Consider the following 18,688-nt stretch of genomic DNA (forward strand, 5'->3'; position numbering starts at 1 on the left):
TAAAAGAGTGCAGATTATGAAGTCTGTATACTATGTTGCCCTTCATTAATAATTAGATTTAAACAGGGAAAATGGGCACATCCGACTACCTGATGCAATAGTTCACACTACATGATTTTTTGCCCTTATTTTTCGCCTTACGACATTCTTAGAACACCGGCCATTCTAAGATTGTCGCTTGCGATTTCATAACTGATCATCCTGTAGTGTGTGGTGTGTTACGGTAGATCGTCGTGGCCGCTCCGATCTAAATCAGGGGTTTTCCCCGACTGGGAGCGTTAACGCAGCCTGTTGAATGTGACAGGCAGGATTCTCCTCCGTGCTTTCTGAGGGGAAATTACAGCGGGGAATCCTAAACAACTGACATGGCGCAACCCTAAGTCCAACGGACATTGGAGATGATATGTGAAAACAACATTAACGTTTATTCAACATTTTGTGCAAAGAATATAGAAATGACAAGGGGAGGAGTTGGAGCAAAATTGCTACCGCAGTTGACAAACCCGGTAACTTTTCAGCTGTTCTTCGTTAACGTGACATAAATAGGTTCTAATGATTTTCATTCAGTCAGGACTGACACTAGCAACATGCATTGCAGGTAGACTGTAGTAAAGCATTGATTAATGCCTGGTTTTAAAATTAGTTAACTGGAATTGTAGTCATTATTCTATGCCCATTGTTGGACACCACATGGCAGGAACGAACCCGATCGAACCGTTATACTTAGGATTTCTGTCGGCTAATGTGTGGCCTCAGGTTTTGAAAATTGGCCGACAATTGGCCGACAGCTCTAAGATCGTGTGGGGTATGCTGGGCATTACACTAAGGAAATGAGGAAGGGAGGGGAGAGCACCAAAGTTGAGCCTTTTTTCATTCAGTGTTATCAACAGAAAGAGAAAAAGGCCGGAAGAGACGATAATGCCAATAATTAAAATGAGATTGACAGTTTTAATTTATCGTACGATTAATTGATTTATCGTTTATGCGACAGTCCTAGATGTCAATGATTGGATTGTATTCCAGCTACCCTGCCACCCCCATTTATGTTCTGGTTTGTTTTGTTGGTTTTGTTTTGTTTGTTTCTTGAGAAAAAGTGTGAAAAACAAGAATGAAATCAATATAATTATATTATTGTAAAAAAAGAAAATGTTTGTGGTGTCCTTTCTTAGGTCATAGTCACACACACAGAGTCCTTTAGACAGACTTACCACCACTGCTGTTTTCATCATCTTGCCACCATGAAACTGTCGGTTTCTCACTGGATTTCTGGCTGCTTCTAGTTTTGGGCTGCTTGTCAGGGCTGCTTAAATCCACCGAGTCATCTGAAACAGACTTTTAGACACTGGATCAAACAAAATGCCAAAACAATGACAACGCAGCACCAAAAAAAAAAAAAAATGCAAAAACTCAGTAGTAGAAAATCTACTAGGTTATTTTTCTAATGCCCCTTTTCCACCGGTGTTCTGTTGATCTGTGCTACCCGTAAATCCGTCCTACCTGGTGGTAATGCGCATATCGATGCTACGTCACATACTGCTTACTCAGCAGATTTCTTATAAATACCTGTGGAAGTTTCGTTTCATGTGTTTTATTTCATCGCAGAAGAAGAGGAACATGGCTGACATGATGGTGAAAAATGAGGAGAACCGTCAGAACAACAACTGGATCTCCTTCAGGAGGAAGCAGCTACCAGGAGAGATGGTAGAGCTCCAGGGAGAGTTGATACAGACAGAAGAAAAATAAATGATGTTTTCTCTCAATGAACAAAGTCTCTTTTTTATACTCAAACATACAAACTGTAGTTTGTATGGCATCAAGGTCCTAATACAGTCCTGTAACCTTAATTAGTGATAAATAAGACTGATGTTAGAAAAATTATCCTCCTGTTCATTTACTTATGAGTTTATTTTACAAGTTATGTTTTCATATTATTCTCATGTTATTATTCTTTTTTATGTTTACTTAACTTCTCTCTTTTGTAGTACTTTATTAATCTTTTGTAGTATATTATTAACTTTGTTTAGGATGTTTGCCTGGAAGCTAAAAACGTTAAAATATTCATGTGTTATTAGCTCCATGGGTAACTGATTAGTTGTGGTCAGCCACATGCCCTTACAAGGGCATGTCCACAGAAGGTTCCAGAATGTAAAGACGGTTGGTCAATTCTCTGTGTGACTGTGTGAAGAAGCCCAACCTCCTTTTTCTATACAATAAAGAGAAATGCAAAGAAAGATCTGGCAGAATTGATTCCAGACAGTGTTTGACAGCGATTCGTCGCGTCTGCTATCAATTCTCCGGTTCTGCAGAAATGTAACCACTGTCTTTTGCTGATTCTTTGCAGGTTAGGACAAAAATAAATCTATCAACTGAGTTTAAACTTTTAAGCCCTTGATCAATTCTTAGTGACCAAAATGTGAAAACATGGAAGGTTTGATTAAAAGTAGAGCCATTCAGATCAGAAGGAATACAGCTTTATTTGTTCTCAGTATAACTTGAACATCAGATGAATCAAAATTAAATGTATTGAGAAGTTAAAAACAACAGGTTGTTAATGCACTCTGTAAGAACATCAGCCACAGTTTTTTAATTAGAAATATTTCATCAGCACATTGGGCTCATGTGATCCCAGCTCCAGAAAGGTGAAAGTCTCTGGACATCCTGAAGGTAAACGCCGACTGGCAGTCAGGAAGACGGACACTGATGAGACATCCTACAACTCACAGGGTGCAGGACGAACCATACTGCTCATACTGTTGATCTGCAGCAGCAGTTTGCCAACATCTGAAAACACATTGAATTATATTATGAATGAATTCTGATGCTTAAGTTATTTGCAACACCCTGACTAACATTAGCGCATGTATATTCAGCACAATAGCAAGTTTTATAGTAGTTTAATACAAAAATAATTGTTAGCTCACCTGCACCATCTGAGCCACCTGCTTTCCTCCTGCTGCAAGGCAGAGTCACTGTCCTCCTTGACATATCGCAGCATTCCTCCCACCACGCATTTTCTTGAAGTCTCAGAAAAATCACAATAAGGCTATAAAAAAATAGCTCAGCTCTCTCTTCTTTTGCATCAGAAAAACAACTCGCGTTAGGTCGCATCGTAACAAAGCACAGCAAATGGCTCCTGGAGGCGGGGCGCTATAACCCCAACCGCCAGGAGGCGTCACCCTGCTACAGTGCCGAGACGGCCCAGTGGAAAAGCGGTCACTCCGAAATAGAGCCGAGCCAAGCCAAGCTGGGCTGCTGTAGTACAGCCAGTGAAAAAGGGGCATAAATGAATACAATTTTTGCATTTAAAAAGTAAAATAATTTTCTTAATATATTTTTTACAGTATTGAAATTAGGCCTGTCACGATACATTTTGCTGGCAATTAATTGTCCCAGAAATTATTGCGATAATTGAGAATATTGTCATTTTGAGACCATTGTTAACCAATAGCAAAAAAATTATCTAACAATGCAAATACAACCTCTCAGGGGTCAATAAACTTTTGTCCTTCTCGCTATCATGTCCCATGTATTGGGTTCAGCCCAAGTGGAGGAAAACTGAGAGTTTTAGCTCCCTGTGTGTTTAGCAGTTACCAAGGAAATAAGATCAGAGGGAGTAACTCGAGGCGCCAAAGTGAAGTTTTTGTCATGCAGACAAAAGCTTCACTTTCTCTCTCTTTCTTGGTAGAAAGAGAGATGCAATGAAAACAAACAAGCAATATTATCACCCTCATTTTAATTTATTGTGCGATTAATTGATTTATTGTTTATCGCGACGAAACAATTGACATGTTGCCATTTTTCAACCTGATGATGTTAAATGGCTGATATTCCTAGCTTCAACAACTCAATACAAAGATTTTTCATATTGAAAAATGTCACTAAATTTCAATGGAAAGACAGTAAAGTGCCACTTCACACAGACAAAGGTGGCTGCACCAACCAATTCAGCCTCTGAATCAATGCTCTTTCTGTAAAAACATAGTGGACTCCTCTACCTATGTCTTCTGTATGGTGGTTGACACAGGGAAAGCAAAATGTGGCAAAATAATTTCAACAATGGTTGGTGAGGGTTTTTTTTCCCCCATTTGAGGTGTGTTCATGATGCTTAGCGCCAAAGTCAAATTTCAAACTGTGGATTTATGCAAGACTAGTGTTTAACCCTTAAATGTCAGTTTCTCTGAAGAGCTTACTAGCTGCCATTTTTTAGGTGCATTACCTCTTTCAGGAACTTCTCAAACTCAGCATCCAGCTCTTCCTTAGTCTGTCTGTAAGACATTGTAATAATGCTCCTCAGTTGTGGACTGAACCTGAAAAAGAATCCCATGAAGTATAAATTAATAAGCAAAGTAATTTTTTGTAAAATGCTACAGTTTAATGCTAACATTATTTACATGATATTAAAAAAATATTTAAATGCAATAAATTTCCATTTGAATTTCCTGTGTTATTACAAGTGTGTGATATATGTTTACATATGTATACTTCCTATGTTCTAACATACAGTATTTACAAGTATATTATTTTTAAGGCATTATCAATAGAAAAAAATAATGGAAAAACAATAACAATGACAAATAACTGAAGCTACGCTTACAATGAGCAGCATACTGAGACTCTGATTTTAGTGTGTCACATTTTGACAAAGGGGTTATGTCACTGACTTTACATTACGTTGGAGCACCAGCTTGCTCCAACGTAATGTAAAGTCAGATAAGTTCTGAAAAAGTTAAAAAGGAGCCCATTGAACAAGATCTTAAAACACCGTACAACATAGCAACAACCCATATGGACCTTACCAAGCTCCGCCCACAACCGACCCACGTGACCGCAAATCTCACACAGCCCGCGGCGCTGTTTCTATGTGAACATGACTGATTAGTGCATAATTTCTACCAGATTTTCACAATATATCAGCTACTACAATGGACAGAGGACTAACAAGTTCATGTCATCATCTGGGAGGAGGTTACTGGTTTCTCAGTCACAAGCTGGTTGCAAACCTGAGGCCAGCAGGTGTCAGTCAGTTATGGTAGATCTGAAATTTGGTTTGATGACTGAAATATGAGAAACTACAGGCTGATAGGAGGAACCAAAGAGCTCTGTAAAGGTAAAGGCAAATCTTCTGAAGTTGGGATATAATTAATTTAATTTCACATAATTACCACGGTAGAAGCCATTTGTTTGTTAAAATTTTATGAAATATATTTGTTCTATTTGATGTTTGTTGTGAATGATGTATACTCACAAACGAACAAGGTAATTAGTCCAACCTCCAGCGGCTGTAATGCGCCACAGCAAAGGTAAACAAAGGTAAAATATCCCGAACAGGTGATCAACTCAAAACCACTAGTACCTTTCTACTCTCTCTCTCTTTGTAGTTTAAGCACACCTGTTACCGTGGCAATCGCCTGCGCCCCGCAAGACGAGTAAAGATTATGTTAAAAACATAACATTCAGTCCGTTACCATATCAAGCTTCCAGGCTTGATATTTATTTCTCGATTATTAATCAGCTCTTCCCTGAACACAGCGATGGTTGATTGACTAGCTGTACTTGGTGCTAGAGTGGCTAACACGAGTAACAGTTTAGTCCAAAGCCTTTTCTGCTAAAATAAAATCTTTAGTGTATGTCAGATACAGACACATTGCATACTGATCTGTTTAGCTAACGTAAGACTGTGTAGCATACAGGCTTCAAGGTGTAGAAGTTGCATCAGTACTGTTATTATGCTGTACTTAGCTAACGGGAAGCGTGTGTTTGTGAGACGGCCACGCACATGACCACGTAGAATGGGCATCAGCCAATGGTCCATGGACCTTACCACAGGGTCCGCCTTTCATTATGCACACACCGTCAAATAAAGTGTTACCGAGCTAATTAACCCAAAGGTTTTCAATTTACTGTTTTTGGACATGTACACTCAAACCAGATTACTGAAAGAACATAAAAAGCTGTTACATCTTTTATCACATGCCCCTCACTATTCACACTGCTTTGTATAATTTGTGTCTAACGTAAACTATTGGTGAAGGCTGAATCAATATCTTCCAGTTTTGAACACATATCATTTTGAATCCTATTTGGTCAGTTATTCAGTATTTGGTTGTTTTTTTTGTTGTTTGTTTTTTGGTTTTCCGCTGCATTCGGATAATTCCAGCTAACACAGGCTCACCAGCAGCAGTTCGCTGTTATAGATTAACTGGTGGCGGCATCTGGGAGAGACAGATGTCTCTGTGGGCGTGGCTTTTTAGGACCCCTTTACAGAACCAGGAAGTAAACAATGCGATAAGCTTAAAAAACTACAAATTTTTTGCAAAAATGCAATCCGATTCCGTAAGACACCCATTAAGATCTCGGGAATAACTAATTAGAAACACTTTTATTGGTCTAACATGGTATGTTGCCTTTTTTTTTTTTTTTTACATTAATCTGCAAAATCACCAAAACAGGTAAATTACACAGTACTTGTCCTGATTTATGTGTTGCTTCAGAGGTTGAAACTCGTCAAGGGAAGATCGAAAGATGCCATGAACAGATCTCAAAGCAAAGATTAATGCCTGAAAGCCAACATAAGTGTTGAAGAGCCATGGAATTAAAAATAAAATATTTAAAAAGATCAACTGACTTTGTTGTTTTTCCACATCTCCCTCATATTGTATGATATTTCAATTGGATATCCACAAAATAATAGCAAAATCTTTTTAAACACTGTTTTTGTAACATGTTATAGTTTATTTCCTAGTTCATTTACAGAAGACATGGCAAATCTATGTGGCAGTGTCATTTCTCCTATATTGTTGATATTTTTTCTCGTATTTTAACTAAACATCTTTATTCTTTTCATCAAGTGACCCTAATACTCAACCATAAGAGACAACGCTGAAAAAACAATTGTCTTATATACTTTTACATCAGAAATGGGTTAAAATCTTCACTCAAACTGAGATTCTGAAAGTGTCACCAGTTAATCCAGGTTTGGTTTGCTTCTTAAAGCGCGGGATGTCTGTTAGATCAGAATCAATAGCAGGTAGGATTAGTGGACTTCCGTTGGCTGATTTAGTTTAGTGGATAAAACATTGCTCTCGGAACTCAGCGACAGCTGGTACGAGTTTAGTTAGAGATGTAGTCTGATTCACTTTTTGGACCACTTTATTTTATTGTCTAAAAAAATGAAATTAACTTGCTGCCAATGTTTTGGAGGTAATATCGTTTAACAAGTTTGCCGTGCAAACTTTTAACTGTAAGGATATTGTAAAATTACTAAATTGCACAGCATTGCGTCTGCATCCCAGTTAAAGTGCAAACAAAATAATATGGCTTTCATTAAATGAGCAAGGAATTAGTTTTCATAATCTCAGAACTGTTTACATTTATTGACATCTTTGCAGAACATGTCAATCAATATAAGACGGAGAAGATGTAAAATAATCGTCAGTACTCTGACAATGCTGGGTACAAATTCTTGTAGTTTAGCACAGTCTCCTCTTGAAGTGTAGTATATTTTAGTGATATTTCAATATATTCTTGAATATTCCTTCACATACAAAAAATTATTATTGTTTTGAAGAGATCATAGACATTTTCTAATCCGTTTATTTACGTTTGTCGCGTTTTGATCAGGAAACGACACAGCCACCAAAAGTTTTACAAACATCTGCGTTGAGGACCCCGTTTGACTGTCACTAGTTAATTCAGATCGTAATGCGGCTCGTTTTGTTTTTAAGTTTATTTCCCCTCGTCGCCAGCCTGCAAACTGTTTCCTAGTAGAGAACACAGACAAATACTGTAGATATGGCTCATAATCTGTTGGTGGTATCTGACAGTAATGTAGGAACATTTATTATTGGGGCCTGCCATGCAAAGCAATGGCAGGAACCTATTACTATTCTCCCAAGAAAGGCTTCTTTAATTGGGGCCTGCCATGCAAAGCAATGGCAGGAACCTATTACTCTACACCCAATAAGGTGTCTCTTTAATCTTTATTTTTCTTCCGTGACCGTTAATGTGGCTCGTACCGCTGCGTGCACACCCACAAATGAGGTATCAAAACGTGCGGAAAATTCACGCCATTGGAGCTATTACTTTAGGTGGGATTCGGGGTTACCATGGCGACATAATTCGCAAAAAACGATGCAAAAAAACCCATTATAAGTCAATGGAGCGAGCACAGAAAAATTCTAAAATTACCCTATTTTTGAGGATTTTCTGTGTCGTACCATACCATACCAACTTTATTTATAAAGCACTTTAAAACAACCACAGCTGATACAAAGTGCTGTACATCAAAACACAACATAACAATAAAAAACATAAAATAAAAACTTACAATTTAAAAACAAAACATACAATTTAAAACTAGATCCCGCTAGAGTTGAAAGCCAAATAAAATAGATGGGTTTTAAGACGAGCTTTAAAAGTGGACAGTGAAGGGGCCTCCCTGACCTGCAAAGGCAAGTTGTTCCATAATTTGGGGCCCATGACAGAGAAAGCCCTGTCCCCTCTGAGCTTCCTTCTTGATCTCGGTACCTCCAAAAGCAGCTGATCTGCGGACCTAAGAGATCGATAAGGTATGTATGGGTGAAGAAGCTCAGAGAGGTAAGCTGGGGCAAGATTATGTAGTGATTTAAAAACAAACATAAGAATTTTAAAATGAATCCTAAAATATACCGGCAGCCAGTGAAGTGAGGCCAGGACAGGGGTCACGTGTTCCCTCTTTCGAGTTCCTGTCAGCAGTCGTGCAGCAGCATTCTGTACTAGCTGCAGACATGAGAGCAGCGACTGACTAACTCCCAGATAAAGTGCGTTACAGTAATCCAATCGAGTTGAAATAAAAGCATGGATCACTGTTTCAAAATGCTGCCTGGAAAGAAAAGATTTCACTGACGCCAATCGCCTTAAATGGTAAAAGCTGGACTTAACCACGGCTCTGATTTGGCTATCCAATTTAAAATCACTGTCCACCTTAAAACCAAGATCTGTAATAACAGGTTTAAAATAAACCTCCAAGGGTCCCAGGTCAACAGAGGAGGACTCACAGGAGCCACTGGGTCCAAACACCATCACCTCTGTTTTGTTTTCATTAAAATTTAAAAAGTTCAAGGCCAACCAAGCTTTAATATCACCTAGACATGCCAGGAGATGTTTGATAGAATGTACATCCTTTTGCTTCAGGGGCAAATAAATCTGACAATCATCAGCGTAACAATGAAACGAAATCCCATGTTTCCTGAGGACAGAACCCAGAGGCAGTAAATAAAGAGAGAAAAGCAGTCGTCACGAATTCACGTAGAAATGCCATTCAAATTTCATTTTGTAGATACGTCCGTGATCTCTTCGAAAGTGAAGACGGCTCATCGATACCAATTACAGTTTGTCCACAATTTGTCTCTAAGCGACCCAAAGTTTTTAATTTTTCCTAACATTAGAGTGTATCTCAGACCCCTCTGCTAGAGTGAGAAATGAAGAGAATTTTTGACCCCAAAATAATTTTGAAATCGCCCTCACGCCCACAAATATCGCACGATTGGTATCAAAATCGGTCCTGACATTGAGCATGCCTGCTCCGGTAAAATGTTTTCGAAATTTATCTAGACCGTACGGTTTTCTGTCACGGTGCTTCAGAGCAAAGTCATGCGACAGGAATTTCTGAGGCTGTCTGAGGCTCTCTCCCATGTATTTGACTAAAATTTCAGATCTGGGCACACCATTTCTTTCTCTCATCGCTCTTAATGCTGAGAGTGAGGTAGAGATATGAATATCGGGACTATCGCAGAAGACACATAGCCCTCTCATACGCTTCAAACGGTTTTCGAATATGTATTACGGTTCCCGAACGGGAAGGAGTTGTTCCCAATGCTTTTTTTGGGTGAAACTGGCTGGCTCAAACAGAGAATTCTCTCCCCCAGCATGTCTGACTCACAGCTCAATTATTTACCATAGCAACGGAACTCAGGAGGCTATTGGCTGCTGGTCAGGACTAACTATGGTGGAACACTCAGTTGAAACAGATCAGGACTGAACTGGCCTTTAGAACCAATTGCTGCTATGGGCTGTATATAACTGATTTAACTCAGTAACTGTTACACATGGGATTAGTTTGGAACTTTAACATGAAGCATACTGAAAATTTCTAAATAAAAGCCTTGAATATTTTTATATCATGTAATTGCTCTTTTGAGCATTATATAACTGATTTAAACCAATGACTGTTATACATGGGATTAGTTTGGACCTTTCAAATGAAGCTTAACAAAAATTTCAAAATAAAAGCCTTGACAATTTCTACACGACATTATTGCTCTTTTGAGCATTATATAACTGATTTTATTCAATGACTGTTATACATGGATTTAGTTTGGCACTTTGAAATGAAGCTTAACAAAAATTTCAAAATAAAAGCCTTGAAAATTTTGACATCATGCTAATTTTAGCTGATACACTTACTTTATCATACTGAATGGTGCAAGTGCATGTTAGTGAACAATCTTGTAATTCTCCTCATACTATTGCAGCGTTCTTTAGCATTGATGCTAATTTGTAACATCAGAACGCCGGGCCCAAACCGACGGGCACACTTTGGCAGGCCCCGGTTAAATTTCTTCAGGAATTTTCTAGTTATAATTTTTTTTTGTCAATTTGGATATCACCACCAACTACAACATTGGCTGTTAACTTGATATCATTTAGATTAGATTTTATTACAGTATAACTAGGCCTGTCGCGATAAACGATAAATCGATTAATCGCACGATAAATTAAAACTATCGATGTCATTTTAATTATCGGCATTATCGCCTCTTCCGGCCTTTTTCTCTTTCTGTTAATGACACTGAATGAAAAAAGGGCTCTGCTCCGGTGCTCTCCACTGACCCCCTTTCTCATTTCCTTAGTGTAAAGCCCAGCGCACACGACACGATCTTAGAGCTGTCGGCCGATTGTCGCCCATTTTAGCCGACAGAAATCCTTGGTATAACGGTTCGATCGGATTCGTTCCTGCCGTGTGGTGTCCAACAATGGGCACAAAATAATGGCTACAAGTCCAGTGAACTAATTTTAAAACCAGGCATTAATCAATGCTTTACTACAATCTACCTGCAATGCATGTGGCTAGTGTCAGCGTAAAGTCCTGACTGAATGAAAATCATTATAATCTATTTACGTCACGTTAACGAAGAACAGCTGAAAAGTTACCGGGTTTATCAACTGCGGTAGCAATTTCGCTCCAACTCCTCCCCTTGTCATTTCTATATTCTTTGCATGTTAAATAAACATTAATGTTGTTTCCACACATCATCTCCAATGTCCGCTGGACTTCGGGTTGCGCCGTGTCAGCTGTTTGGGATTCCCCGACGTAATTTCCCCTCAGAAAGTGCGGAGGAGAATCCGCTTGGCTACCTGTCACATTCAACAGGCTGCGTTAAGCTCCCAGTCGGGGAAAATCCCTGATTTAGATCGGAGCGGCAACGATGATCTACCATAACACACCACACAATCTTAGAAAGACCAACGTTTTAAGATTGTTGTAAAGGGAAAAATAGGAGCAAAAAATCATGTAGTGTGAACTATTGCATCAGGTAGTCGATGTGCCCATCTTCTCTATTTAAATCTAATTATTACTGAAGGGCAACATAATATACAGACTTCATAATCTGCATTCTTTTGGTTGAATGCAGTATTTATTTCCACTTTTACTTTATGTTGTTTAGTTTTTTTTTCAAGTGCATTTTTTGTTAATGGAGACCATTTTATTTTCGTTTTTGGTTGTTTTGTTTATCAGTTCCAGTGTTTAGTGTTCTTTTGAAAATAAAGTGTATCTATCTTTGGCAGGAAATCGCATGCATTATTATGTCATTTCCATTAAATCAGTGTAAAAAGGTTTTCAAACAATATTATCGTTTATCGCAATAATTTTTCAGACAATTAATCGCTGAGCAAAATTTGCTATCGTGACAGGCCTAAGTATAACTTATCGACATTACTTTATATTCCTCTCTATTTGGACACGTAAACACCACAAGCAACACCATCAGGTATGTGATTTAAATTTTATTAAATATGATGACACCAACCTCATTGTTCAGCGACACTTACTGTGGGTAGTGTCGCCAAAAAAATAAAGTTCTGAAACAGTGAGGTTGCATTGCAAGATCTGAGCCAAAAACACACACTAGGCTAGAAGTGTTAAGCAAATCATATTACAGGTACTTGAGAGTAAATTCCAATGTTTTTCTGATCAGTGCTGGTTACAAAAAGCAGAAACCTCCCACTTAGGTTTACATTGTGGCTGTTCATGAGATTAAATGAATTTATTCTGGTGAACCTGAATGTGAATGGGATTGTGGAGTTACTCATTGATCTGGTTTTGCTCCAATGCGGTGTTTTCGAAGCGCACTGAATGCTGCTCTGTAGAAACTTGTTTTGAAACATAATTTTCACGTGCAACATTAAACATATTTGCTTCAAATGTGATTTATAGTAAAGGTTTTGAAGACAGTTTTGTCACACAAGTAGCATTTTTCAACAGGCATCAACACAACCACCTACAATTTAGAAACATCTGCGGTGCGCATAAATTTCAACCAGTTAATTTAGCCACCAGTTAATCTATAACATCGGTTCATCTAAGGAGCTAATACTTAGCCAAAGAAGTTAATCAAAGCTTCCAGCATGACTGTTGCTTCAGGAAACCCACTTCTGTTATCGACAATGTCTCACTGCTGGGTTAGAACTACTCACTCAGAACTGAGGTCTTTGATGACAGCTGCTCAGCACAATAACTTCTGAAACATCTTCAGCGAGTCTTCCCCTTCCCTGTTTATGGCGGTTGGCAAACAATTTAAGGTGCTCTTCACTCTGTTGTTTTGAGTGTAACTTCCCGCGATACTAGCCGTGATTTTTTTTTAAAAAACTTTATTTAAACAAAGTAAGCAAAAAAAGTAAGGCAATTACAACAGTGCGACTCTGTACAGGGCATAGTAGAGGCAGATTTCGAAATGAAATACGAATTAATATTGATAAAGAACATTTTTTTTTATAATAAAATAATAACTAAAATAGCAACAAGGGGATTCATATGTTAGGATTAATAATACACCGGTGAACAATTCCATTAATAATTCAGTCAGGTATCAATGATTCAATACATTTCAGAGATTTCAAATATAACTGGAATTCAGATTAAAATTTTAAAAAAAACTGGGGATGATCCCAGCACGCTTTGTTTATCAATAAAGTATTTTGCCAAACAAAATATTAGGTTACAACATAGTTCTATTATTTTGTTTTTCACTAACACTCCAAAAGTTACCATATCTCTAGAAATAGATTCAGGAAGTGCAATTTTCGATTTGAACCACCTTTCTAAGCAATTCTAAAATATTTTGGTTTGATTGCATTCATAGAAGACATGGTCTATCGATTCTACAACACTTTCACAGAATAAGCATTTATTGTAATCGATATTAAAGCGATTTCTTAGAAGTTCTTTTGAGGGGTAAATTGCATTTAAAACTTAAAAGTGTGTTTCTTTAGCTTTTGATTATATGGGGAGTTTTAAATAAAGAGTTCTTAACCTTTCCATTGATTTTTTTTTTTTTCAAACTTGCAAAGAATGTTATTTTTATTTATTTTCCCAAAGAATAAAGTTTCATTTAGACAGTTTCTAATTGTGTGGTTATTGAATTTTTGGTTAGTGAATGATAATCCATTAATAGATAAATTAGGTAATTGTGGGGTCATCGGATGATATGTTTTTATATTTTTAATCTGATTAATAAATGGTTTTGGTAAGGCATTATATAATCTGGTAAATTCAGCTTTTGGGGGAAAGTATTGATACTTTGCACAGAATTGTTCGTAGTTTAACGTGCAACCATTAGCATCCATTAAGTGTATAATAGGCCAAATATTCTTCTCCATCCAATCTTTGTAAAATAAGGATTTATTGCAATGTAATATGAATCTGTTATTCCATATGATAGAGGAGTGTGGCGAGTAGTAATAAACATAGAGCATTTTCCAGTATAGTAACACTTGTTTATGGAACTCTGATAGTTTAATGGGCAATTTACATATATTGAAATCGGCTAGAAGTACAAGTTTTAGTAGAAATTCTGAGAAGCAGTAGTTCTGGTTGTTTGAAGCTTTTTCACTTCCCACAGCATGAGTGGTGGGAGACCAAAAAAGCTTTATCTCAGCGAGAGAAGTGAAAAAGTGACAATATGTGATTTTCAGCACTACACTCAATTTTCAGCCTTATTAGCTTTGGAACAGCATAGAAATGCTGAGATGCAGTAGTTCTGGTGGTTTGAAGCTGGAACCAAGTCTAAATCTTGAGTTTCATGAGTTTTGAATGTCAGAGACCAAAAAAGCGTTTTCTCTGCGAGAGAAGTGAAAAAGTGACAATATGTGAAATTTTCAGCACTGCGTTCAATTTTCAGCCTTATTAGCTTTGGAATAGCATACAAATGCTGAGATGCAGTAGTTCTGGTGGTTTGAAGCTGGAAAATATTCTAAATTTTGAGTTTCATGAGTTTTTAATGTTAGAGACCAAAAAAGCGTTTTCTCTGCGAGAGAAGTGGAAAAGTGACAATATTTAAATTTTCAGCACTGCGTTCAATTTTCAGCCTTATTAGCTTTGGAACAGCATAGAAATGCTGAGAAGCAGTAGTTCTGGTGGTTTGAAGCTGGAACATAGTCTAAATCTTGAGTTTCATGAGTTTTGAATGTCAGAGACCAAAAAAGCGTTTTCTCTGCGAGAGAAGTGGAAAAGTGACAATATGTGAATTTTCAGCACTGCGTTCAATTTTCAGCCTTATTAGCTTTGGAACAGAATAGAAATGCTGAGATGCAGTAGTTCTGGTGGTTTGAAGCTGAAACATAGTCTAAATCTTGAGTTTCATGAGTTTTCGATGTTAGAGATTGTCAAGAAAATCCGAGTTCATCCCACTTCCCCATGCTGGAGATTTTAGTTTAACAGTAATAATAAATAAAGTTATCTTTAAAATGAATCACTCAAGTGACATCAAGGCCCAGCAGTAGACTTAAGTGTCAATAAAGTTAGTTTAACAGTAATAATAAATAAAGTTATCTTTATAATGAATCACTCAAGTGACATCAAGGCCCAACATTAGACTTAAGTGTCAATAAAATAAATCTGGTTGTGTGTGTTGTTTTTGTCTCATGCAAACTTTGCTTTAATTCTACTTTTTTCTATCTAATCATAAGAAATCATAGTCAGTCAGAGAGATTCATGAAACAGGAAAAGCAGGTTTCCTGGAAAAAGAGGAAGTTTCCAGCCTGCAGATTTATAAAAATAGCTGAGACTATTTTAAAGCATGAAAGTTTTAAAAAATTAAATCTAAACATTATTAGTAATTGGATAAGATTCAAAGTAAAATACTTATATGAATATTGGTTTACTTGTAATAATACATTTATATTTGTGGGAACTACAAGAAAAACAAGTAACTGTAACTTTAGTAGTAAATAATTAGAATCATGTATTATTCTTGGTTTCTTTTCAGAAAAACATCTGTAATAACTCACATTAAGATCATAATAAGAGTAACTAATAAGTTATGGTTATAAAATTATAAATGAATGCTAAATCAGAGAAGCTAAAGAAAATAAATGTGATATAAATGTGATTTTGACATTAAACTTGAAATGGTGTAAAAAGGTGTAACTGCAATTAAACATCACTGATATGTTGGAGGTAGAGAGTAGGTGAAAGGTTGTGCAGGCAAGGGACATAGGAGGTTGAGCAACCCTGAGACATTAGCACAGACATCAGGAAATGTCTGTAAGACAGTGATGGATATGAGATCATCTGTCTAAGCAGACAGCAGGCGCACCAGGGGGGTGGATGAACCCTATAAAAGGTGGGTGCAAAAGAGGAACCGTTGGTTGGATCCTCCGGGCAGCTTCGAGCCAAGATCGAGATGGACAAAGAACTCTGCAGCTGAAGAAGAGCCGGGGCCACGGAGCCGGAGACTGTCCTGCACATGGAGACCAACCCGTCTGGCCCACAATCTGTGGCTTCGAATCGCACTTCTCTCATCGGCTGGGTTCTGACCCCAAAGACAAAGATGAAGACAAAGACAAGGAAGAAGAACTGGTGCCTTTTTTCCTGCCAGCACCAAGTCCTGTGTGACCTCAGCATCCATGCGGAGAGGAAGCTCATCAGACCTGCGGAGATCCTGGCCTTCGCCGATCAACATCTTCCTCCTGCTGCCACACCTTCTTCATCATCAAGCCAGGTCTGGGGTTCGAAACGCCAAACTCCGTCCGTCTCTCTCAAAGGTTCCCTTTTTTAGTTCTCAGTATCAGCAGTAGGGAAAGATAGACTAGATGATTGATTTTACTTATTTGATTATTTCTGCTACTGAATTAAGCTGTACTGACCCTTGCAAAAATGCCTTACTAATAAAATATTTAGCATAAAGAAAATCTAAAGATGTTGTGGACATTCAGTTAATGAGTCACCTTAAAGTTCTTTGATGGTTGTAAAATAGCTGTGATGTTTGATTCTGGAGAGGAAAAAGTGGAAAATGTTTTTAGGTTGCTGGTAGCCCATATTTAAAACCTCATCCTTGGGACTCGCCCGAGTCACTAAAACCTACCTGGTTCAATAACAAATGCAAGTTGTAAAATAGAGAACGAGCGACCGTTAACAGGTGTGCTCTGTGAAACTAGTTGGCTGTAGGCTGCTCAGTCTGGCTAATTCACAGGGGGAAGAAGGGTGGGACACCTGGATGTAGGCCGTCAGATAACCAGGCGAATCGTTTCTCGAAACCAGCTTAAACAGAGTTTACTTCAGTTCTGGACAGGGTAAATCCCAGCAGATTTAGGAAACTCAACGGACCCGTTAGACGGAGAGCTGGTAGCACATCTCCCCTCTCAGAAGAGGAAGTACGAGAGTGAGAGAGTAGAGACAGAAAGGAGGGGGGGGGTGTTGCGCAACAACAAGTGGCGCCCAACGTGGGGCCCAGTCCAACGGAGTAGGAGGGCCCTATGGCCAAGTTAGTAAAAACAGATGTGAGGATCTGAATAGCTCACTTGGCTTGTTAACTCTTAAGGAATAGAGTTAATGGTGACTGATAAGGCCGTCAGTCACAACCCTTGCAGTAACTGTATGGCATACAGGTGAGGGAAGGCTTCTACTGAGGATAAATGACCGGATCCAGACAGTGAAGCTAGTAGCCAACATAGTCTAGACCCATCCCTGCTCGAAGGCTAAAGAGAGGCTTTGGGGGATAGACAACTCGAACCGACAGAGAGACGGAGTGATGGATGATCACTTCGAGGAGGAAAATCTGGGAAAGAAACCGGAGGAAGCCGGCCACCCAGATCGTTTGGAAAAGGAGGAGACCTCAACAGAACTGCATCAGCTTCTACACAGCTACTGTGACTCAGACCTGAAGCAAGTGGGGAAATTGGTTCCAAGAATGAGGAACTGAAACATCAACCCCTGACAAAGAAAAGCTGGCTCACTCTTGCTGGAGTGGTTCGTGATGTAATGCTGACCAGACCAGCCAGCAAGCATGCACAGGAGACGGAGAAAGGTGTCATCAGCCGACGATGGATGAGAAAGCACACCGCGTCCTCCACTGCAGCCATCGCGAAGACATCCGGCAACAGAGGAACAAACACCAGCAGCTGACATCATCACACAGACGCAGACATGGTTAAAGACATCCTGCTGGACCCGGAGCTTGAAATTGGGCCAGCACAACCCACCAGTAAGAAACGACCGCAAGAGACATCTGAGAAGCCAGAACAACCGGAATGGACAATCTACACCGATGGATCCAGAAAGGGGTCCGACCAGTCGGCATACTGGGGATTTATTCTGAAGCAGGATGGCAGAGAGAAATGCCGTCAGAAAGGAAAAGCTCCCGGTAGTGCTCAAGCCGGAGAAGTAACGGCAGTACTGGAAGGATTGCTGGAGCTGGTGAAAAGGAAAATCAAGAGTGCCAGGTTAGTAACTGACAGTTACTACTGTGCTCAGGCCCTTAGAGAGGACTTGGCCATTTGGGAAGAAAATGGTTTCGAGACTGCAAAGGGCAAGCCCGTGGCACACAAAGATTTGTGGAAAAAGATTGCTGAGCTAAAAATGCAGTTGGAGATAGAAGTTGAGCATCAAAGAGCACACACGCATGAGGGAGCTCATTGGCGTGGGAATGATGAAGTGGACTGTTATGTCCAACAAAGGAAGATCGTCTTTGTCGGTACCGAGAAGTGGGACAGTACTCCCAGAGGACGGGAGGTCCCAGAAGAGTACGTGGTCGAGGTCGTGCGGAGCGTGCATGAGGCCCTTGGACATGCAGGCGTGCGACCTACCCGTAAGGAGCTGGAGGAGCAAGATCTTTGGATCCCAGTGAAACAAGTCCAACGCGTGCTGAGGGACTGTGAAGTGTGTGGTCAATACAACGCAGGTCGCCGAGGGCAGCGGATGGAAGGTTTGTTCATCAAGAGCACAGTCCCATGGGGTTCAGTCTGCATGGATGTAGCAGAGCCAATGGGGACAACAGGAAAGAGAGGTGAGAAGTACCTCTTGGTGCTGATGGACACAGTGACAACTGCTAGAAGAGCAGGTCTTCCCCTGCAGAGGAACTCTGTTCACGTCACAGAAAGCAGGGAGGCGAAGACACTTCTCCTTTTTGCTTAGAGAAGGAAAAGGGAAGTT

At 39.2% G+C, this 18,688-nt stretch overlaps 1 protein-coding gene and 1 long non-coding RNA gene across 2 annotated transcripts in view; one reads left to right on the forward strand and one right to left on the reverse strand.

The window, feature by feature from the left end:
- Positions 1-12,885, reverse strand: part of cep162 (centrosomal protein 162) — a 32,952-nt gene extending 20,067 nt beyond the window's left edge. Inside the window, exons 1-3 of the mRNA XM_028032566.1 lie at positions 12,736-12,885; positions 4,217-4,307; positions 1,209-1,332 (exon numbers count right to left, since the gene is read on the reverse strand). Of these exons, the coding sequence (XP_027888367.1) occupies positions 1,209-1,332; positions 4,217-4,276 (184 nt within the window). The 5' untranslated portion in view covers positions 4,277-4,307; positions 12,736-12,885. The remainder of the gene's footprint in view (positions 1-1,208; positions 1,333-4,216; positions 4,308-12,735) is intronic.
- On the forward strand, positions 1,318-16,198 carry LOC114153801 (uncharacterized). The gene is made up of 3 exons (XR_003597413.1): positions 1,318-1,565; positions 3,264-3,266; positions 16,187-16,198. It is a non-coding gene; the product is annotated as an uncharacterized LOC114153801 (long non-coding RNA).
- The last annotated feature ends 2,490 nt before the right edge of the window (positions 16,199-18,688 follow it).

Source organism: Xiphophorus couchianus, chromosome 11, assembly GCF_001444195.1.
Source record: "Xiphophorus couchianus chromosome 11, X_couchianus-1.0, whole genome shotgun sequence".
Lineage (NCBI taxonomy): Eukaryota > Metazoa > Chordata > Actinopteri > Cyprinodontiformes > Poeciliidae > Xiphophorus > Xiphophorus couchianus.